This window comes from Rattus norvegicus, chromosome 6 (genome assembly GCF_021556685.1).
Source record: "Rattus norvegicus strain SHRSP/BbbUtx chromosome 6, alternate assembly SHRSP_T2T, whole genome shotgun sequence".
Lineage (NCBI taxonomy): Eukaryota > Metazoa > Chordata > Mammalia > Rodentia > Muridae > Rattus > Rattus norvegicus.
Genome location: NC_141539.1, coordinates 110,264,651 through 110,288,867, shown reverse-complemented (window position 1 = coordinate 110,288,867; position 24,217 = coordinate 110,264,651). Strand labels below are relative to the sequence as shown.

At 46.6% G+C, this 24,217-nt stretch overlaps 1 protein-coding gene across 9 annotated transcripts in view; it reads right to left on the bottom strand.

Annotated features, from left to right (window-relative positions):
• Positions 1-384: 384 nt before the first annotated feature.
• Positions 385-24,217, bottom strand: part of Lin52 (lin-52 DREAM MuvB core complex component) — a 97,269-nt gene continuing 73,436 nt past the window's right edge. For 2 of the 9 annotated variants that reach the window (XR_015622013.1, XR_015622015.1), the window contains 3 exons: positions 2,425-2,836; positions 849-1,077; positions 385-754 (listed from right to left, as the gene is read on the bottom strand). Coding sequence is in view for 5 of the 9 variants with exons in the window: in NM_001398855.1 (NP_001385784.1) it covers positions 2,679-2,836 (158 nt within the window). In the remaining 4 variants the exon portion in view is untranslated. 9 annotated transcript variants of the gene reach the window in all.

The window sequence follows — 24,217 nt, the reverse complement described above, 5'->3', positions numbered from 1 at the left end:
CTTACCCTGGGCTCCATGTCTGCCTTGCCTGGTGGTGGCCAGAGCGGCTTCCCTGAATAACGATGGTATTGGCTCAGATTAAGGGCAACTAGCTGGCTCTTGGCTTTTCCTTTTTATATAACAACTAATCTTCTTCTAATCAGCCATTATTAAATTATATTCCGTTTTTAATTCATTCACAGATCACTGGTGGGACAGCTGGATGGATAATTGGGGAAGAGATAATTTATGTAAATGAGGAACAGCAGCAGAAGGTTGGGGAGAGGGAGACCCAGAGCCAAAAGGACCCCTCGAATGCTCAGGGTGAGAAGGGACAGCACTGGACCCTGGCTGGCTATGATGGGGTTTGGGCCCACTACTGGATGGCATTACACTGACCACTTCTTTTTTTTTTTTTTTTTTAAAGATTTATTTATTTAATGTATATGAGTACACTGTAGCTGTCTTCAGACACACCAGAAGAGGGCATCAGATCCCACTATAGATGGTTGTGAGCCACCATGTGGTTGCTGGGATCTGAACTCAGGACCTCTGGAAGAGCAATCAGTGCTCTTAACCACTGAGCCATCTCTCCAGCCCTACACTGACCACTTCTAGAGAACGGGGAGCACATTACAATGCGGGGGAGTTATTTTGGCCATCCATTCTGTTTTTCAGTGTGTCCTGAGAGGCAGTAGATTGCCTTGGAGAATTCTGGAGAGTAGTTTGCAGCTGCATCTCCCCACAAGCTGTATGTTAACCTCAGTCTTCATATCTGCAAAATGGGAGTAATACAGAACCTGTCCTGTAAGAGTGTTGGTAGTAAGGGGCATCCAGCACTAGGAGGATTATAAACACTGAGGCCCTACCTTCCTCCCACAGGACCTCAGTCAGGAGTCATCTTTGGCACATGTGATGTTGACGACCTGTATCCCCGATAAAAGTCACATTGGTACCAACACTTTGAGGGTCCCTCCGCCAGACCCTGGCTAAGCACCCAATATGCAGTGTCTCCTGGTGCTTCAGAACAGCTGTTTGAAGGGGGAGCTGCTGTCCAGTTTTACTGTGGACACGGGGGTCTCTTTCCACCAGTCAGTCCTGAAACAAAAACCCAAACATGAGCCCTGGGAGCTGCTTAGAAAGGAGAGGGAGGTGTAGTGTGGGGTAGCTCTGGGTATTTCCAGCCAGGGGAGAGGGGTGCAAGGTGGGGGGAGACAAAAGACAGGGAGCCCAGAAGAAGGCCATTTCAGGAAGGTGTGTGGGACTACTACATGCAGTGAGAAAAACTGGACCTTCAGCCTTCCTGATCCTTCTTTGAGGATCACAGAAATGGGTCACAGATAGTCTGACAAAGACAGAAGGATGGGGCCTGCCTGTGCCTGGGCTGGTGGGACCTGGCAAGGGGAGGACCTTGGAGTATTCCCAGAGGGAGGGAGGGGATTAAAAGGGACTAGGGAGGGTGGTCCCAGAGGATCCATGTAGAGTAATGAGATTAGGTCCCAGGCAGAGTGAGTGAAAGTTCTTAGCATGTGGGGCCTCTGTCCTGCCCTACCCGGCAGCTGTCAGCCATGCCTGGGAGAGAGTTACCAGCAGTTCCCTTCTCTCATGGGGGACAGGCTGGAACCCTCTGCCTCCCTAGAGCCCTTGGCATTCCTGCTATGGTCATCTGCCAAGGGTATGGCCTCTGAAGCTTAGCCTTCTGCCCACCCCTGACAGATGGGGCCACCCACACACTATTCTTTGTCATTGCCCCCTGCCTTGGTTTCCCAGGATAGAAGGCTATGGAGATGATACTTCAGACCCTCTGAGGAAGAACTTTGGAGGCAGGGAGGTCCCGAGCCAGGTCCCTAGGGTTGACAGCTGTGTAACCCTGGATAGGTTTGTTAACCCTTTGATTCAGTCTGACAAAATGGTTTTCACAGGAGAGGGCAGTGTGGGTCCTATAATGCCAGGCACTCTGCAAAGTCGAGGTCACAGGCCTGGGCCTCATAGTCTTTATTCTAAAAATGTTCTTTATTGGGCTGGAGAGATGGCTCAGTGGTTAAGAGCACTGTCTGCTCTTCCAGAGGTCCTGAGTTCAATTCCCAGCAACCACATGGTAGCTCACAACCATCTGTAATGGGATCTGATGCCCTCTTCTGGTGTGCCTGAAGAGAGCTACAGTGTACTTATATATAATAAATAAATAAATCTTTAAAAAAACGTTCTTTACTAGTATATATCAATTATACAAAATAATGGCTTTTATTATGTGAGATATATATATATATATATATATATATATGTATATATATATATATATATATATATATATATATATAACCATATACATCCTTCCATGACCTCACTTGTCCCCTACCCACCGCACCATTGACCGTCTTTCCAATTTGCCCTTCTCATAGTTTGATGCGGACCTCCCACTTTGATGCCGAGGGACCTTCTTACCTAGGCAAGGCTGTGGAGGACAGCATTGGGAAGAGCCCGCTCGTCGCTCCCTCTCGTGGTGATGGAGCGCATAGCATGGCGCAGGCACCTCGGCTTGGATCAGACTTAGAGCCTGGGCTGGGACCCTGTCCGGTGATGCCCGAACCCTTCACGGCATCCGAGGGGAGAGGTACTAGAAAGGCTTTTCCTCTTAAGCATTGCTGACAGCATCCATCAGGAGACCATCTTTCCTTCAGCTGTATGCCGGTTAAATGTTAAAAGAAAGCACCTCTAAGCAGCGGCCACGTATCAGGAGCATCTATCTTTCTCTTGGCGTGCAGCTCAAAGTCCAGCAGAGGGAGGAGGGAGCCAGCGCCTGCCGGTGTGGACTGCTGATGGCTATCTACTGAGAGCTGGAAGCATCTGGAAGAACCTGTTGTGGGAGTCAAGGACCACAGATAAGTCGGTCCCTCTGAGACCAACGCATTTTCCTCGTGGTCCGATGATAGGCAGGACCGGGGCCGCAGTTCCAACTTTTAAGTCCAATTTCAATAAAAACACACTGCAAGCCTTAGTCTCATGGTCACCTCTCACATTAGACTCAGGGCCTGTGTGCTGGCCCCTCGGGTTTTACATGAATTGAAGCTTTATTAATCTCAGTGTCTTATATTTTAGATTATTCAAGAACAATTTTTAAAAGAAATTTAATATAGTGAAAAGCATCCAGCATGCACCAATGTCCTGTTATCATTTAATATCGTGGTGTTTTTCTTATGACTAATAGGAAAAACAGAACAAATTTCACACATGCACCCCGAAGTGAAACATCAGTCCTAACTAAAGTCCATGCTTTACTTAAATTTCTCGTTTGATTTAATGGTCATTCTGTTTTTCTTTCTTCTAGAATGTTGCTTTACATTTAGTCAGCATGATCACCTGGGCTGTGGTTTTTATTTCCTTTCATTAAGACTTATTATTTGGTAGAGCGCTTACCTAGGAAGCACAAGGCCCTGGGTTCGGTCCCCAGCTCCGAAAAAAAAGAACCAAAACAAAAAAAAAAAAAAAAGAATTATTATTTGAAGCCAAGTGTGGTGGCTGGAGGAGGCTAGTTTAAGGCTAGCCTGGTCTAATATTAAGTTCCAGGCAGCTAGGGCTCCACTAGAGACCCTGTCTCAAAACAAAACAGATTAAAAATAAACAAAACAACCACAAAAATATATTTGAGACAGGATCTCAAGTAGCTCAGGCTAGCCTCAGATTCCTCATATAACTGAAGATGACCCTGACCTTTGACCCCTGGCCTCTGCTTCCCTAGTAACATGTTGCCGACCTTCACTACCACACCTGGGCTTTTGTGGCACTAGGGATGGAACCCAGTGCTTTCTGCATGCTCTACCAACGGAACCACATTTTAAGCCTAATTTTATACACGGCGGGGGGAGAGGGGGGAGTATACATTAAAGAATGGGACTCCGAGCTGCTGTGACTTTACACTCTGGTCTAGAAAAGGGAGCATTAGTATTAAAAAGGAAGACAGAAACACTGTATCTTGTTTCCTTTACTCTTCCCCCCCGCCCCCCCGAGCGTGGGGACCGAACCCAGGGCCTTGCGCTTGCTAGGCAAGCACTCTACCACTGAGCTAAATCCCCAACCCCGTTTCCTTTACTCTTGAAAAATAAAAGATGTATGTATATAATTTAAATTTTTATTTTTATTATTGTTTTAAGTTACATGTGTGTGGTGTGTAGAAGGATGTAAGTGCACACATGCACATGCATGTAGATGCACACAAGCATCAGGTGCCTGCAGAGGCCAGAGGAAGTTACAGGTGGGTGTGCACTGCCTAATGTAGGAACTGGGAACAGAATTGTGTGAGGTCCTCGGCAAAAAGCTCTTCACCATTAATCCATCTTTCCAAGTTCTCTTTTTTATTTATTTATTTTTTTCTTTTATAGAGTTTCATTCTGGAGCCCTGGCTGTCCTGGAACTCGCTATATAGACCAAGCTGGCCTCGGACCCACAGAGATCTCTAGCTTCAGCATCTGAATGCTAGGCGCCTGCCATCATACCTGGCCCTACGTTAATGTGTCGCTGCTGTTGTTTTTGATCTCTGATGAGGTGTGTGAAAACTGGCTACTGGTTGCTTGTGGGGAAAGATTAGATGTCTAAGGAATGGAAAGGGAGACACACACAGGTTATTTTATACCTTTTGAATTATGGAGTTTCAAAAACTGTCTATAGAGCCAGGCATGACAGTACTCCTTTAATCCTAGCACCTAGAAGGCAGAGGCAGGCTGATTCTGTGAGTTCTTGGCCAGCTTAACCTATTGGAAGTAATAGGCCAGCCACAGACACACAGTGAGGCTCTGCCTCAAACAAGCAAACAAACCAATCAAACATAAAAAACTGACTGTAGGGCCTAGAGAGATGGGTCAGTGGCTAACAGCACATGTTGCTCTTGCAGGGTTTGATTCCCAGTCCCCAACTATGCGTAACCCCAGCTCTAGAGGATCCCACAGACATATGCACTGTGCAGGCAAAGCACTCCTATACGTAGAGTAAAATAAATCTACCTAAAAGAAAGCAACTTTACATAGCCGAGTATGGCTTCTCACACCTGAAACGCCAACATTCCAGAGGCTAAGGCAGGGGGACTGTGGAGCATTTGAAGCTAGCCTGGGCTACACACTGAATTCCAGTCAACTCTGGATTACAGGGCCCTAAAAAAATAAAATACACGGGCCCCAAAGGAGATGGAAACTCCACAGGAAGACGAACAGAGTCAACTAACGTGGACCCTTGAAGCTCTCAGAGTCTGAACCACCAACCAAAGAACATACACAGGCTAGACTTAGGCCTCCCTGCTCATCTGTAACAGATGTGCAGCTTGACCTTCATGTGTCTTCATGTGGGTCCTAAACAACTGGAGCAGGGCGACCCCAAAAGCCGTTGCCTGTGTGTGGGATATGTTCTTCTAGCTGGGCTGCCTTGTCTGGACTCAGTGGGAGAGGAAGCACCTTGTCTCCCAGAGACTTGAAGTGCCAGGGTTGGGGGGATACTCAGGGAACCCCTACCTGTTCAGAGGAGAAGGGGGAGGGAGATGGAGAAGGATTGTGGGAGGGGTCACCAGGAGGGCAGCAGTGATCGGGATGTAAAGTGAATAAGTAAAATTAATTAATTAATTAATTAATTAAACAAGCAAAAAAATCTCCAAAGACATACAGGAAATCAAAACCATACATGTCTACGGCTGGGCTTGGTGGTGCTCATGTGTAAACCTGGCCAGTGGGAGACTGAAATAGGAGAACCGTGAATGAGTTCAAGGCCAGCCCAGACTATACACCGAGTCTCTGTCTAAACAAACACTGTAAAAGTAGTATCTATATTGATAAACTGCATTAAACACAGCTATATACACAGGTAACATACTCATCAATTTTTATATGCTATTCCTGCCAGCACACAGTAGGCACTTAGTAAGTGCCTTGCCTCCCCAGGGCACACATTAACAATTGTGTTGGGGTTGGGGAGGGGAAAAAAAAAAACAACTGTGTTTGCCCAGACATCTCCCTTCACTTGTGAGCTTTGATCAGCAGGCACAATAAATGTTTGCTAAGTGTTTGATTGATACTAGGGGTGGGGGTGGGGAATGCTTCCAAGCTTTCACAAGGGGTCTCCATGGCCCCACAAGGGAAGATGTCCCGTGTCAGGGTGGAGATGGTGAATACAAATTCCAAAGGTGGACAGGGTGAGGCAGGGGTGGGGTGGCTGGGGGCAGAACACACTCGGTGTGCTGGAGTTTGTCCCTTACTGGAGTCACAGCTGCCAAGCTCACCCTGCCCTGTGCAGGAAGCCGGGAAGTATTCAGCTGCCAGGATCACATCAGACATGTGATCCTCTGTGCCCAAGGTCTGTCCTCAGGCCCTGGCACCTTAGGCCTTGCACCTCCAACACCTAAATTGGAGGGGGCCCTTATCTGGCCCTTTCTTCCAGTTCTTTAGTTGGGGTCCGATGTTTAACTCATATGATGAGGCGTGTATTGTATCCGGGGCTCTTTGTGAGTGGAGAGGGATGGACACCTGAGCCCTGGGTACCCAAAGGTGGCGAGAGATGGGGACATAGATGTGATAGCTAGCATACCCTGGCCTCCAGCACCTGGCATATTCCAGACCATCAGTTCATATTCTTCAGGGGTGCACTGAAAGCTGGGGACCGTCGGGAGCCTGGCGGTGCAGACTATAGCCTGAACAGTTCTCAGGGGAAGCAGGTGACCCCCACTGTCACCACCACTGAATGCACTGATCAGCACTCACCAGGCACTTCCCACAGCGAGTCTCAGAGATCCAGAAAGGGCTTAAAAAGTATTCCCAATCTTTAGAATGGAGAAGCAGCTCAAAGAAGTCTAAGTCGTTTCCAGTGTCGCAGAGCGCACTTCTGTTGGGAGCCTTAACTCCCAACTTCCTCTTGGCTCCGCTCCGGCCCTGCCCAGGATCTCAGGTATCAGGGGCTGTTCAAGAGGACTTTCCATGGCTCTCCGTTCCTACCGATCCACTTCCCTAAAGTCCTATCTGCCTCAGAGCTCCACATCTCCCTGTCATCATTCACCCAGGTTCCAAAGAGGTCCTGGAGACCCCAGTGTTGGGGCTAGAGGGCCCCAGGGCCACTTAGCTGGCTGCTCGCTCAGAGCTGTCGGAGGCCAGGCCGTTGCCGTTTGCAGCGCTGATCCTAACCAAGTTTGCCAGCCTGGCTTTTCTCATGGCTCCCACACAATGGCCTGCTTTGTGCTCACCTGCCGATAGTGCTTAATTAGGCGAGGAGTTGATTAATTTGAGGTAATTGACAGCTAATTAGAAGCCTACAGGCTCATTAACTTGACATCTTGTCTTTGTGAATTGGCTGGGTACAGTCACGTGAGGGTAGCCGTTGCTCCCCTCACCAGCTCTTCTAACCCCAAAGTCTGAGGCATCACCTAGGGGAGGGCTGGCAGACCCCAGGGTTCAGGTAGGGCAGGCTCAAGGTCAAGAGGAGAGGAAACTGGCAGTGAGGGATAAGGAGTCAAATGGAGACGTTTGCTCTGGCTCTGGGAAGGAGAGAGAACAAGAATGAAGACCAAAAGAGAAATGGACCCTAGCAGGGAAAGCCTGGAGTTCACACAGTGAGAAGGGGCGGAGAGGAGCGGGTGAGCCTGGGGCCTGTTGGTAATAGGTGTAGGCTTTGAAGAGAGGTCTACTCGTGGTTAAATCCTGGCTCTGCCACTAAAGCTAGGTGACTACGACTGAGCTATATACTCTCTAAGCCTCGGGCTCCTGGTTTCGTTTGTAAAACAGGAATAACAATGTCTATCTACCTTAACCACATTCGGCTACTGTGAACAGTGCTCACTTACATATTATATATACAATAATAATAATAATAATAATAATAACAACAACAACAACAACAACAACAACAACAACCTAAAGAATGTTCACTATCCTTGGCACTGGGAAGACGTGACCTGAAGATAGAAGACAGCAAGTGGGCCTTGGGGTCCTCAGAGGCAACAGAAAGCCCCTCCCTTAGAGAACCAGTGTTACTATGTGGAAATCTGCATTCTCAACCACAACAGTGTTTGAGGGTGTGAGGAAAAGGCCTTCTTCTTTTTTTTTCTTCTTTTTTCTTTTTTTTCGGAGCTGGAGACCGAACCCAGGGCCTTGTGCTTGCTAGGCAAGCGCTCTACCACTGAGCTAAATCCCCAACCCCTGAAAAGGCCTTCTTATTCCAACCCCTTTAGGGGGCAATTTAAGTGATATATATTAAGATGAAGATGTGGCTTTTGACCTGAGTTCCCCACCATTAACACACTCTGAGGATTTACATATATGCTCAAGGACTTCAGCACAACATGGTCTGCGGAACCTTCCTGTGTATCCCAGTTGGAAAAGACTAGAAATTGCCTAAAAGTCCATCCTTGACTAAATAAATTATGGCACATCCCCATAGTATATTATATTACTATTGAATATATATGTATCAATATGAGCAAGATCAAAAATGCATTAAATTAGGGGGGGAAGCCAGGTATATAACTGTGTGATTCCCACAAGTAGCCCAATGGCTGGGGGAGGGGTGATAGGAAAAAGGAGAAGATGTATTTCTTATAATTTGTTCATTTGAAATATGATTTATATTTATTATCTTTTCAAAAATCAGTTTACAATTAACCCCTCTCACCCCATAAATCCTAACACCACCTCTATAAAGGCAGAGTAGCCATAAATGAGGGCTGGAAGCCCAGTCCTGTCTACTTGGTTTCTTCTACACAGACAAATATGGTGGCCAATAGCCAGGTGTGGCTATTGAACTCTTGGAATGGTGGGCCCCCTTTTTTTCCTTTAAAGAAAAGAGATTGGAGAGGTGGCTCAGTGGTTAAGAGCAGGTACTGCTCTTGTGAATTTGGTTCTTAGCACCCACATAACGCAGCTCACAAGTGTCTGTAACTCCAGCTCCTGTGGATCTGATGCCCTCTTCTGGCTGCTACAGGTATCACACCCACATGCATCACCATTCAGATACAGACATATAGACATCTTTAAAAAGAAAAGGAAAGGAAGTGTGGAGGGAGGGAGGAAGGAAAAAAGGGAGGGAGGAAGAGAGAGAGAGAGAGAGAGAGAGAGAATGAGAATGTGAGCCTGACATGGTGGTACAGGCCTTTAGTTCAAGCATGCAGGAGGCAGAGGAATACATCTCTGTGAGTTCAAGGCCAGCCTGGTCTCTATATACAGTGAGTTAGTGAGTTCCAGGACAGCCAGGGCTACATAGTATGACGCTATCTCAAAAGGGGAAAAGATAAAAGGAGAATAACGCAGGTTTAAAGCAGTCAACTGCTCCATTTGCAGGATTATCCGGCATCTTAGGACACTGCGGGGCCTAGAGCGAACTTGACAGTTAGTTGATTCAGGGTCAGTTGTAGTGGTTGCCTAACATACATGAAGCCTGAGGCAGGGGCACACCTGGAACTTCAGCACTCAGGAGGTGAGGGCCTGAGGACCAGGAGTTCCAAGTTAGCTCGTTACAGAGTTTGGGTCTTTCTTACAGTACACAAGGCCTTATCTCAAAAAAAAAAGAGAACAAGAAAAGGGAGGAGGAGGAGGAGGAAAAAAGAAGAAAGGAAAAAGAAAGAAGTCATTTTCCTCTACAAACATTGCAATGAGAAGTTGGCTTCTTAGGCCTCAGGATAGGAATTGGTTTGGACTGAGGTTTCGTCAAACTCAGTGAACTGTCATCACCGTCTCATGTAGGCTGATTGCTCAAAATCTCTGACATCAGGATTTTGTTTCTGTAGCTGAAAAAAAAGTGATTGAAAGTCAACTGGGGGAGCTGAAGAGATGGCTCAGTGGTTAAGAGCACTGCCTGCTCCTCCAGAGGTCCTGAGTTCAATTCCCAGTAACCACATGGTGGCTCCCAACCATCTGTAATGGGATCTGATGCCCTCTTCTGGTGTGTCTGAAGACAGCTACAGTGTTCTCATATATAAAATAAATCTTAAAAAAAAAAAGTCGGGGTTGGGGATTTAGCTCAGTGGTAGAGCGCTTGCCTAGCAAGCGCAAGGCCCTGGGTTCAGTCCCCAGCTCCGAAAAAAAAAAAAAAAAGTTGACTGGGTGTTGGTGGCATATGCCTTTCAATATTTGTTTTATGTGTAGGCATGTGCATGTCTATATCAATGAATGCCAGTGGATGTAGCTGCTCACAGAGCCTAGGAGAGGGCGTCAGATCAATTGAAGCTGCGTTTACATCGGGCAGTTGTGAACCTCCTGATGTGGGTGCTGGGAACAGAACTCAGGTCCTTTGCAAGAGCTGCGAGTACTCTTAACGGCGGAACCACCTTCCCCAATGTCTGTGAATCTTAGGATAGTCAAGTCTACAGTGCTGTCTCAAAAGGAAAGCAGACATAATTTACTCGAAAAGTGACTTTTACAGCTCAGGAAAGATAAAACTAGAGGACAGTCACACCAAAGCCCATCCCAAGTGCTCACTATATATATACTCAGGAAGCATGGTTTCTTCAAATGGGTCAAAACAGCTCCCAAGTCCCCCAACCCCATGATGGTTTACTTGTAAGGTCAGCTCACGGCTTGGTCACAGCCCAGCCTCGTAGAGGATACAGGAGCGGACACCATCCTGTGTACAAGTAGAACCTGTGTGGTTTTCAGGAGTGCCCGCGGCGTCTGTCCCTGGGTCCTCAAGGCCAGCTCTTGCAGGCTTCCTGCACTTCTGTCCCCATACGTACTTAACCTTCCAACCCCACCACCATCTCTGCTTTAGAAGCCAGAAGCCCTCCCGGCACCCAGAGGCACCTTCATCATCTCTCCTTGACGTGTCTGCTTTCATTTTCCTAGGACGAATCATTTGACAATCGCCTGCCCATATTTCTAAGCCTGCTGGGTCTTGCTGTGCGATTTTCCTGTCCTCTCTGGGGTTTGTAACACCAATCATCCCCAGGTTTCATTAGCATGCTGTTTACCCCAGTCTTTCAGATCGTTAATGAAGATGTGAAGCGAGCCACCAATCCTCACAGCCCCCACTGTGTGCCCCTCCCTCGGCTGTGCTGGAGTCATTATCCTTCCTGGTGTGACAGGGTCAGAGCCAAACCAATTTGCATCAATCTTTGGTGATATTGGGGAGTGTCGCCTGCGCTCCAGTCCTCCTACAATCACAACTGCCTCAGCTGTCCTTCCGTGGAGTGCTCCCCTCTTCTCACTTCTCTCATCTGGCTGAGAGCCTCAGCTGTGGTACTGGCCAGGCAGGACTCGGGGTTGCACCAAGTCTGTCTCTTTGTGACTTGAGCTGGACCTTTTTGGTAAACTAAATGAGCGGCACATCCTGGCATTGGAAGGAACAGATGTGGCCACCTTGGGATTTACCCATCTCATGATGTCATCTGTTTCTAAATGGGGCAAACCTCCTTAGGATCCTCCAGGGCCTACTCCGGGGTCTTGATGCCCCAGATTGGGGTGGCTGAGTTATATCTCAGGACAAGGCCTGTTCTTCCTGCTCTTCCCATGTCTCTGGCCCTGACGCTTTCCTGGCTTCTTCACTATACACCTCATCTTGCAAGGACCTGAGTTTGACTCCCAGGATCCATGTAAAATCCAGGCCTAGCAGGGCATGCCTGCAACTCAGCACTGGAAGATGGAGACCTGCAGGGTTCCTCAGGTTTGCTGGCCAGCCAACCTCGTCGAATTGGTCAGTTCTAGGGCCAGTGACAACTCTCTCAAAAAATAATGCAGGGGTTGGGGATTTAGCTCAGTGGTAGAGCACTTGCCTAGCAAGCGCAAGGCCCTGGGTTCAGTCCCCAGCTCCGAAAAAAAGAAAAAAAAAATAATGTAGAGAAGCAACAGAGAAAGACCCTCAACACTGATCTCTGACCTACGCACAGGCATACATGATAATGTATGTACACACACACACACACACACACACACACACACACACAGGCGGAGGCAAAGCAGCAGCAGTGACAGAGGTGGTCAGGAGGCTTGGATGAGTGAAGGGCTCTGGAGTTTGCTGTTTCCCTCCGAGTCACCACATATTCTTTAGACTATTTCTGGTTCTTGGCTGGTCACACGCCTGTGGTCCACCAAGGCTCCCCCAGCTAGTGCAGGCAGCATTTCTCATTTCCATTCAACCCCAACTGCACTGACTCGTCTAACTTGATTCTTCCCCGCTGTTCCTTTGTGTGGAGCTAAGGGCTCAGGCCACTGTCCCTGGAGCTTGGCTGCATTCAGGAAGGCACCAGGATGTGACCTGAGGCCTCGGGCTGGTCAGGCCAGGCATCTCTCTAAGGCTGAAGGAGGCTGAGGCCCCAGTCGGGCCTGTTCAGCCCTGGGAAGGGAATGAACCTGACTGCGCCCATGCCTGGAAAGGCACCTGGGGCAATGAGGAGGGTACGGAGCAGGGGCATAAAATAAAGCAGGGGATGCATTCCTGGGTAGTGACCCAAATAATATCGATACTCGGAAACTATCAGGAGGAAAAGCTGTGCCAGTGTCAGCTCAGAAACCTGCCAACGTCATGGAAAATACTTCCCTCCAGTGCTTCTTGGCCACAAATGGACTTTCCCACCACTGTCTGCAGAGTCAACGAGTGGACTTTCCAAGTGTACCTGCGAGTTAGAGGTTACCTCAGAGAGTGGAGGCTGCAGGGCAGGGGTGGAGATGCTACTCCCCACTAATTATTCCAGGGTCACCACATTTTCCCTGAAAGTGTCAATAACTTTTAACAAATGTTAAAGGGAAAAAAAGACACCAAGTCTGTCTTTAATGGCCCTGTCAAGTAGTCATAAGATGTGCCCTGCACTGATTCTCACATCGTGCAACTATTGCCCTAGAAGTCAGCGGCTACTGGACCACCTTACATACAAAGGCCACACTGCTAGCAGAGGGCCGTGCAGGAGGTGGACCTTGGCACTCTGACTTGAGTCTGTATGGTTTTACTGGGCTGGTTTTTTGGACTGGGAAAGGTTCTAAGGAAACAGGCTGAGAGTGGTGACTTCCTGAACCATCCCTGCCACTTTAGAAACTTCAGGGATTATTTCTTTGGAGACAGGGTCTTGCTATACAGCCTAGACTGTCCTTGAACTTGTGATCCTGCCCAGCTAAAACAAACTTTAGTTATTTTTATATCTCCTTTCTTAGAATGTGTGTGTTTGAGCGTGCATACATTCACCTGCACACACGATGGAGCCTATATGGTAATAATTTCCGGGGGTCGGTGCTCTTGTAGGTCCTGTTGAGTCACCTCACAACTCCAGTAAATTCCAGTGAAGTGTTATTTGCCACAGTGAGGGACTTATCACATTTGGACTTAATACTTGTTACCATGGAGTCTTACACAGGGATGATGGGGAAAAAATGATGAGTCACGCTGAGATTTTTGGCTCCTTTGATTCTGTATAATTGAGCACTTTCTGGTTATTTGTGGTTGCTTCCACAAATATCAGATATAGATCAAAATAAATATGAAAAAAGTGTTAGCCAATTCTGTTTAGAGCTTGAGCTTCAGTTTCCTAAGGAAACTCTCTTACTTCCTTGGCCCTGGGCTATGATTAGATTCATCATTGCATCACCCCAGGTGCTTCTGGAAGGTGAGTAAACAGAGCGGGCTTCCTGGAAGGTCAGGGCTCCTCCAGTGCAGCTCTGCTCTGCCCCACAGCCTTGCCTTTTGGGCTTTGGGAAACCTCTCACAAGTTGCTTTGTTTAGAGACTCTGTTCCGTCCTCCTCCGTGTGCTGTCCCCGCTCCTCCTCCTCCCTGCATCTGTCCTCTGGTTAGAGTTGTATGAAGCGGAAGACAATTTGGAGCTTATTAGTGTCCCAGGGAGACATGTAACCTGTGCTGCTGGGACCCGAACAGCAAGAGTCTTAGCAGCAAACTCCAGCCGGGAAAGGACTGAGGGATTGTCTCACCTAATTACAGGGAATGGCTCTCTTTGTGTTTGTGATTCGGTACGGTTGTCCGATCGCTTTTGATCGCTTTTCTCCATTTGCTGGCTCAGGCCATACTGGAATTGTGCTAATTAGAGGAGAAATGGACAGAGTGATCCTGTCAGCCCTGGTTACTGGTGGGGACAAAGCAGAATATTATTCTGAGGCAATGTTTTGTAAGAGCCCTTCTCCTGCTCTCATTAGGAGGAAGAGGCCCCAGGAGGGGAAGTTCCGAATGCTTGGCCTGGCTAATGGAGCACTGGGGTGTTCTTGTGCTAATTAACAGGCTCTGCCAGCACTTGAGCCAACCAGGGGCCTGGCAGTTGCACCTGGTATTACCTGAATCCTCCAACGGTCCCGGTCTGAAAGAAAAAGTGCCAGATAAAAGGCAGGAAGGTCAGTGGCTTTTTTAGACACAAGCACACACTTCCAAAGTGGTAAAGGTCTAAACAGATATGAGTAGCCAGTCATAGGCGAGTCAGAACTCAGGGCTGAACTTGGAGACCTTTGTTGACCATTCAACGAGCTGCTGGAATATATATGGTGATCCTGGATCTCTTGAAGGATAGAGAAGATGTGAAATGAGAACACCACTCATGCTTGGAGAGAAAGGTGGGCCAAGTTTAAGCTGCTAAGAAACCACTGACTTGACTCCTGGGAGCCATCTACTTTGGCCTACCCGGCCCCGTTCTAAAACGCAGTCCATCTTCCTGCACTGCCTTAATGCTGGCCCTTATGGACGTCATCGCTAAGCACTCGGGTCAAGCCCAAATGCTGTTCCGAGGCTGCAGAGGCAGTGGAGTGATTTTTATCAGCTGCATTTCTCTGCCCTGATTTGACAGAACCCACAGATTGAGGTGTGAGGTGGTACGTGATCAGAGTCACAGGAATGGCACACGTTGAACGGTGAGGAACGATGGGGGCGATTCCAGCAGGGTCAGTGGGGCTTCTAGGAAGAACAATGGGCAAGATGGCTGAGGGGACAGTGGGCTTGTCACCACAGTTGTGCTTTGATAAGTCTATGCTTTAAACATGTAGCTTGGTCCTTTAAGGAAAAACTTGGCCTCCTATACAAGGGACATATTTATTATGAAGACACCACATTATACACAAAGTATTCTCTAACATTCTAAAATACATATACATACTATACATTAAGTTTATATTATCAATATAAAAATACACCATTAACATTTCTAAGGATTACAATACAAAAACAATAAATACCACGAGTCTAAAACATCTACTTACATTAATTAAGTGCTGGTGAGTAGGGTGATAGGAGAAGGAGGCCATAGCAGATCAAAACACCAACTCCTGGCTTCCTACATTACAGACTTGCGTTAGTTTGGGGCGTTAGCCCAGTATTCTCCACATACTTTTCAATTTCCCCAAACTCTGAAAAGTGCCCGATGTCATCAACTCTCAAAAACAGAGTGAAGAAAAAAATTGACATTATGGCATTATTTCCCCTCACTTGTACAAACTCACTTAACTGCATTCAGTGAGATTAAAAATGTCAATTATAGAATTAAGCTTAAAATCACCTGGCCCTTGTAGGGAGTACCCCAGCAGAATACATCTCTTCTCACACTCATATTTGTGGTATATATTTCATTGCCTTTTCCTTTCAAAAAGTAAAATTGTGTTGATCAAAACCATCAATGAGGGGGAAAATCCAACATCAATTCTAGCATTAAGCACAAATGTCAAAAACAGTCAAGGGACCTGCTGTGGACCCCAAGAGTACTGTGCCCTAACAGATACAAGACCACAACATGACCACAATTTTTCCTGTGTCCACACTCCCAGTGGACGATGGCCTCAGGGCTTTTCTTTCTACACAGTTCAAGGAACTTGCTGTACTCTTCGAAACGTGAGAGACTAGGTCTAATTGATTTTACCCATGGGCAAGATTTTCAGATTTTAGCAGACATATACAACTAGCAAAAAAAAAAAAAAAAAAAAAGAAAATCTGTGAGAGTTGTATTTAAGCCAGGACACTTTCACGGGGTGCGTTCTTATCATATAAGCAAAGCATCTGATAGATGGCTGAGAGGGGGAGGGGGGGACAAGTGCCACTACCATTTGCTAGCACACCAGTCAGTCAGGCTTCCAGTTTTCAGTCACATGGGGACTCTCACAACCATGCCCTCCCACTTTTTCACTTACAAATGTAAGAGACTACCCAGCGTTCCTTCTGTTACCTTCTTACTGGTCTTGGAGGTCTAGGACTCAAAGTGACACAGCATGAGCCATTCACTCTACAGCTAATCCCAGTAAAGTCACTGCAAGAGTTCCTCTTATCTGGAGTCAGAACTGCCAATGGGACTGGGACGTAGGGACCAGACAGTGCTGAGGGTGGGAGTGTCATTGGAGGTATAGCCTTGAAAAGGTAGATGTGCACTCCTCCAGAATGGAAGTCATAGAACCCATAGATCTTGGAGAATTCACAGGTCAGGGTGCACAGTCTGGTCCAGAACATAGTTGGTCTCGATATCCTCATCATGAATGCTAAAGAGATCAAGTACAACTCAACAGAACCCATTCAACTGTCTTTGCCATTACAGAATCAAAGGAACTATATGATCCTGGGGCTCCTGGAAACCACCTTTAGCAATATCCAGAGCAACGAAGCTGACTCAGTGAATGGCAATGATCCTTGGGTAGAACAGACTCTCCTCTTGCTACCAAATGTCCTCAGAGGCGCAGGGTGCCAGGGGCAGGGGAGAAGGGCAGTGCTGAAGCTCAGTCTCCAGGCTTTCCCAAGGAAGCACGTGGTGGGCATCAGAGTCGCGTTTGGAAGGGAACTTGGTTACAGACTTCAGAACACCAGTCCATGAGCAGTTGCTACTTCTTGGGCTTTTCTAGAATGTTCAAGAATTTTCCCCTTGTCATCTCTCTGGCTGCAACCACAAAATAAACAAAATTATCAATGAAAATCTAAAATAGAAAAAAGGATCAGAGGAAGATCTGACCTAAAAATGCAATTGGTACAAGAGACCTACTTCTCCAAAGTTATAGTCTGACTTCTTCAGCTTTGTTGCATATGCCTGCCTTTATAAATAAATATATATGTTAACATAAAAGAAGCATATTGGTAATTAGATAAATTGGTATACGCTTAAATCAATTATATACCAAACTGCTACCCCAACAAATCCAAACTACTACTGTCAATTAAAACTGTACAGCAAGTGTAAAGTTGGCAACTCTGTAAGATTCAGGTGAGCTGGGGAAGACTATCCACTATCCTTGCAAAAATCACCAGGGATTCCCAGTAACTCTCTCAACTCTAATACCCATGCCCACTATCTTATGAGGTTTGTTCTGGGAGGCTCAGATCCAACCAAGATTACAATCTTCTCTGGACTGTTGTCTCGGCACATTTAAAAACTCAAATCAAAACCAGTGCTCACACACCTCACCTTAGAGCAGTGGGAGGCCCTGTGCGCTGTAATATAACAGGGTTTATATTCCCTCAGTGCCGTCCATCCTGGGATGGTGTAATAAAGCAGAGTTTATAGAGCTTTGGTCTTCTCTCTCTTGGCATTGTCAGTCCGTAGGTATTTAATATCGCCAGGCAAGGTTTATGTGTCTTTCTCTGCCTTTCAGCGCCATCAATCTTTGAAAGCGCTACGTTTATTCAGCTACTTTCCTATATGTAAGGCTCCAGAGTAAAACCTTTCCCAATTACAAGAGTGCACTCTAGAAGCCCCTACTATAGTTCTGTCAAACAAAATTCCAATAAGCACGTGCAATGAATTCCCCTGCTTCCCCCATCACCCGTCCTCATTCCACAAAGTCATCATGTCAGATCTTAAACGTATTTAACAGTTCTGAAAGTTTCTGATGGCTAGCTGGGAAGCAAAAAGTCTTCCAGAACTATGCAGTGGACACAGGGCAGATGGTGTCCCACGGCCTCAAAAAAGAATACGTCCATCTTGACCAAAACCAGGAAGTGGCTGGGGTAAAAAGAGACGTTTGCTCCGACCCTGTTCCTTTACCTAGGGCAGAGCAAGTGATGCGGCACAGACCCTCCACTCCAACCGGTCTGAATGAAACAGGTGCCTGTTTGCCAGGCTTGGTGGTAAAGGTCTGTAACCCGCTGGAGGCTAGAGAATTTAATAAGACTCAGTGTGAAGTAAAATAAAATAAAATAAGGCCCGGGGATGCCGCTGCGTTGGTAGAATGCTCGCACACCTCGAGGGTAGCAGGCTCCAATCACCAGCGATGTACAACAGTTCCCCCAGCCTCCCGCCTCTTCTGTATATGTACAGTTTGTCATCACTGGGAGGCTTTCGATGTCAGTCTATACTTCCTCCAGTGCCCCAACCCTGCAGGGGCAAAACCCTGACCTTACCTTGGTGAATACACACAAGTTTTAAATATATCTTCCTCAAATTAAAATGTCAGGACCGAGGGCAGGCTTATTGAATCAATGCTGATCACACAAACATATACCAAACAATAGGCAGGGACACAGCAAGGGTTTCTTTTGTAGTCAATCATACTGGCCAGTGGCTTTCAATGAACTCTCCATGTGGTAGGGTTTAAAAAAAATGGTTTTTTGTTTGTTTATTTCCCCCAAAAAATAATTTATTTTTTATTTACTTGAGATAAGGTCTCTATGTAGACTTGTTTGGTCTGGAACGCACTCTGTAGACCAGGCTGACCTCAGACTCAGAGATCCACTTGCCTCTGCCTCCCAAATGCTGAGATTAAAGGCTTGTACTACCTACCATTCTCAGTAAAATAATAATACATTTAATAGATTTATTTGTGTGTGTGTGTGTGTGTGTGTGTGTGTGTAGCTATGGCGCCTATGTGTAAGTTGGAGGACAGCTTGTGGGGTTAGTTCTCTCTTTCCTCACGGGCTTAAGGGACTGAATTCAGATCATAGGCTTGGCAGATGAGGGGTCAAGGACTAGTCCAGGTGACTGGAAATTACCTACTTATCCATGGGGAGAAAGCAGGGACTTTTTTTTTTCTATTCTTTTTTTCAGAGCTGGGGACCGAACCCAGGGCCTTGCGCTTGTTAGGCAAGCGCTCTACCACTGAGCCAAATCCCCAACCCCTTGAGCCAAATCCCCAACCCCCCCCCCCCCTTTTTTAAAATAGAGAATACGGACAGGATATGGGGCTGAGGACACAGCTCAGATGGTAGACTGCTTGCTAGCACTACATAACGGAACATGGTGGTGCATGCCTCCTTCTGTGTCTGTACGGCGGGCAGTGATTGGCAGAGCCCAGCTGCTCTCCCTTCTCTTGGATATTATCTGTACAGTGGTGATCGCTAACATAACCATTTTTAGAGAGGAACAAATGTGTTGTCACCCCTACAGTTTCTGAGTGAATGGATGAATGGATGAGTGATGATTAGGGAGGTCAGAAACCTCAAAATCTCCACTGACTGGAATCTTTACCCTTAATCTAACCCTTTACAAATTTACTTACACTTCTAGGTAGAGTAGCTATACAGGTCAACTGCCTACTCTTGAGTGTAGAGCATAGGAACTTTAAGCCCAAACAGGATCAAACCAGCCTGCAACATGGCCTGGAGCAAGCACGGAACCCAGATATAGGTAATGACTCCCCTGGCTGAAGTCCTGATTTTATTGGTGATTCCTGCCTGTTGTCCTTCAGACCTCCCAATTCTTCACTGCTATTTAAAAAGGGGTCTATTTCTATTTATGTGTATGAATGGTTTGCCTGCACGTGTGCATGTTTAAGTGCCTGCAGAGGACAGAAGACGGTGTCAGATTGCCTGGAGCTTTTGTTACAGATGGCTATAAGCTGCTCTGTGGGTGCTTGGAACTGAACCCAGATCCAGATAGGGTTCTTAAGCACTGAGCCAGCCTCTTCTTATTGTCCCCTACCCTAAGGTAAAAGAATGACCTGGATAGGTTTAGACTTAGAATTTTAAAAAGACTCAAATATTTGAGGACTCAAGAGTCATTTAAAGGGAAAAATGAGCAGAGATCCCGAGGTCTCTCAGTGGTAAGTTTTCCTTGAGTTTAACCAATCCTCCTTAACAACTCCCTCTCCACTCAATCATTCCTCCCCTTCCACCTAATCCAAGTACACAGAGCTGCAGAAAACCACCATAAAAGTACAAGTAATTCAAAAGACATCATCTTCTACGTGGGAGGGGAGAAAGTTTCCCTTCTCGCCAGTCCCATATAGGAGATATACGAATGCATGACACAGCCGCTCCCTAAGAGGGCCGTGTCCTATAAATCAGGTCCTAAGCACCAACCCCTTTTTGTGCACAGGGAAATTGCTATGGGTCAGGGCCTGCACCAGAGCAAGTGCCCTCCTGTTCACTCGTCGTCAGGAGCGTTAACATTTCTGATGAATTCACATAGCTCTTATTTTATTCCTTGTTTTTTATCCTTGCTCTCTTGATCTGTTGCAGTGTGAAGATTCTTATCCAACCTTCGACAATAATCACTGCCCGCACACCGCACCCCCCTAAACCTACTGAAATTGTTTAGTGATGCCAACCGCGCTTTTAATTTGCAAGACATCAGACACAGAGGTAATTTATACCAACATCTGTTCATTTTTGACTTCTGAAACAAACTCGCACATGCTGTTACAAAATCCCATTAGGAGTAAGGAGACAGCCTTCTGCTACTGTTCCATATTCCTTACACACACACACACACACACACACACACACACACACACACACACACACACACTTCTAAGAGGGGTTGTATATGTAAATATCTTCTGCTAATGTATTTGTACCAAAGGATTTCAACTCTCTCTTGGTAAGAGCTTTCAGAGCTGCTGTTTGTTCCCAGGGGAGAGGAAGCCAGTTGTTGTCGTCTACTGCTTAGCTGCACCCCCGACTCCCCTCTTCCCAGTAGTTACAGCTTGCTTTTCTTTGGGTAGAACAGTCAAGGTAAGATTATAGTTCTTGAGGTTGGCACTTCTAGTTCCTCTACTTTCTCCTGGTTCCTTCCAACTCCTGCAGTGTGTTCTAATAGATGAAATGGTCCACAAAGTGCTGCTCTATAAGCATGGGGACCTGAGTTTGGTCCTCAGAACCCACTTAGAAAAGCTGGCTGTGGTGGTGCATACTTATAATCCCAGTGCAAGAGGTGAAGACAGGTGGAGACCTGGGGCTGGCTGGTCAACCAGTCTAGCTTCATGAGTTTCAGCCAGTGAGACTTAGTAAGGCCTGAGAAAGGGCACCTGAGGTTCTCCTCTGGCTTACACACACATGCACACACACACACACACACACACACACACACACACACACACACACACACACACCCAAAAGAAGGAATCCTAAGAGCTAGGGATATAGCTCAATGGTAGACTGCTTGCCTAGCAGGTTTGGTATTTGGCACTACACATATAGAAGGAAAGGAGAGGAGAAAAGTGCACAGGAGAGTTTAATCTAGTTGGTGAAATTTGCCTTTTGCTTTGGGGTCTATTGTCTAGAACTACCAGCTCGGACAGGAAGGCAAGGCTACAACTATTCTAGTAACTATGCAAGAGGGGCTGCCCACTGGTCATCAGGCGCCAGAGTGTGTGATGTGCAGATGAGAAGCGTGGTACCAAGTCACACCACGATTGACAGGCTCCTCTAGATAGGGGAGATCAGAGTGGGAAAAGCACAATGGACTCACTGCAGGGTCAGCATGCACTGCTGCAGAGGGTGGGGAGGAGGCCACTTGGATACGCAGACAAAAAGCCAGCAATGGCTGCACCACAATCAACCCCCAGGTCTATGTTGCTTCTACCCACTTTGTAGTCTCTTAGGCTGTCAGGTTCACAGCAGCTGTAAACACCTGGGGAAACTTAAGAGAGGCCATGGCTGAAGGAACAATGCTATCCAGCTCACTCTGAAAGAGGTGTGGGGTTAATATAATCTCTTCCTTAGATCCTTCGATTCCTCCATCTTCCCTTTAGCCTTGCCTCTAGTTCCCGTTCCACAATGCCTAGCCCCACACTGCCTTCTCTGCAGTAAATTTTCTGGTGGCTGGGCGAAAAGATTCAGTAGTACAGATTGATTTCTTACCAGCGAGGGGATGAGGGATTACCAGAGGCCCCTGTTAACGAGATTGGGTGCAGAGTCTCTCAGACCAGCCCTCTCTGCCAGAGCTTTTGCACCTTTTGTCCATGACATATGGGTTTCATTACAGAACGATTTTTCAGATTATAACTTTGAGTCAATTGCCTGATAAAATTCTGCTTGACTTTTATGTAGGGAACAATGTAGTAAAGACTAAGTAACTTTTTAATGAAATAGAAGAAACTCATAAAATGTTGGGGCTTCAATTTCAATCTACTTTAAATATTTTGGTACTGCACTGTAATTAAAAACACTTGCAAGGTGGAGAAGAGTTATTCCCTACTCCTCTTGGTTTTTTCCTCACACAGAAGAGTAACAGTCGGCAGCTTTTAGGAGGTTCTCCTATGAGCAGCCAAGAAAACAAAGGAGACAGCGTAAACTGTGACAGGGCAGGTCTCTTCTGCACTCGGGAGCCTTAGCCTTCAAACTCAGCTCTACCTTCAAGCCCTGTGGGCAGTCCCTGCTCTCTCTTGGAGCATCAGATTCCTCATCTGCTCAAGGTGGGGTCAATACTGCGAAGGTCACACAGGCATTCCTAAGTGCTACCTACTGTCACCATGTCTTTCTGGTGCTTCAGTCTTCAGCTGCACCATAGAAACACATGTTCTAGCACCTTCCAACTCATGTGACCATTGATCTCAGTCACAACTCCTTCCCTAAGTTTCTGCTCAGCCCTGGCAAGTACTGGAGTTTCGTCAGCGGTCCACCAACAAGGGGGACCATGTCTGTACCAAATAAACAAACATACAGCTCGGGGCCTGGTAAAAAGAAAGCTCGTCATTTATTCTTCTCTTTAAAATCTTTTTGTTGTTGTCTTTGTTTTTGGTTTTTTTTTTGAGACAGGGTTTCTCTATGTAGTCCTGACTGTCCTGGAACTCACTCTGTAGACCAAGCTGGCTTTGAACTCAGAAATCTGCCTGCCTCTGCCTCCCAAGTGCTGGGTTATAAAGGTGCGTGCCACCATTTTAAACTTGCTTTTGTTCATCTTATTCTATGTGAGTGTTTTGCCTACACATTCACCATGCCTGATGCTCATGGAGGTCAGAAGAGGGCATCAGCTCTCCTGGGACTGGAGCTAGGGATGGTTACAGATCACCAAGTGGGTGTTGGCAATCAAACCTTTGTTCTCTGCAAGAGCAGCAAGTTCTCTTCATCGCTGAGCCACCTCCCCGGTCTCTCTTTATTATCCTTAAAAGAGTTTCAACTGTAAAATAGTAACAGGGACAACACACAGAGTCTGGAAGGTTGAACCCTGCTGCGAGCAAGTCTGGAAGCGAGGCTATTGGTGACCTCAGATGGCCTTATGGACGACTCCAATAACCCTGAGGAGAAGGGTCCAATTCACTTTAGGTCCACTTTACCACTCCAGCAATGTCAAAGAAGGGCTAGAATATTCCTGGCAAAATCAGGGTGCTGAAGGCTCTTCCTTGAAAAAGTTTCATAGTCTTAGCTGTATATTTCGATTCCATCTCTTCTGTCATAATAAGTAAACATGACAGTGTAGCTTAACTCAGTGTGCCGAACGGCTGTTTATTTGGCTTTGCAAAGATGATTTGTAGATGTGTAGTATTATTCTTTTTTTGTTTGTTTGTTTGTTTTTTCTTTTTTCTTTTTTTCGGAGCTGGGGACCGAACTCAGGGCCTTGCGCTTGCTAGGCAAGCGCTCTACCACTGAGCTAAATCCCCAACCCCTCTTTTTTTTTTTTTTTTAAAGATTTATTTATTTATTATATATAAGTACACTGTAGCTGTCTTCAGACACACCAGAAGAGGCATCAGATCTCTTTACAGATGGTTGTGAGCCACCATGTGGTTGCTGGGAATTGAACTCATGACCTCTGGAGGAGCAGTGCTCTTAACCACTGAGCCATCTCTCCAGCCCGTGTAGTATTATTCTTACTAATTACCATTTTGCGCTTGAAATCTTGAATGATCTCTAACAGCGATGACAAGACAGTCTACTCATTGACGGTCAGTGTGTGCTACACAGGAAGGGCGTGGCTTATCAGGAAAGGAAAGTTCCTACTGTGTATCATATACCTTCTGAAGCCACTGTTTCTGTAAAGCCTGCCGCCTTGGAGGTTAAGTCAGGTGTTGGCAGATATTTTGGTGCAGTAGGAAAACAAACGGATGCCATGGTGATTTATAACGCTGACTTTAGTTTTTGGGAATTAAAGTCTTCCTGCTCTAACGGTATGCAGCAGAGCAGGTCCAAGGTAGCCTGCCAGCCTGAGATTGTTCACTAGGAGCCAGCTCA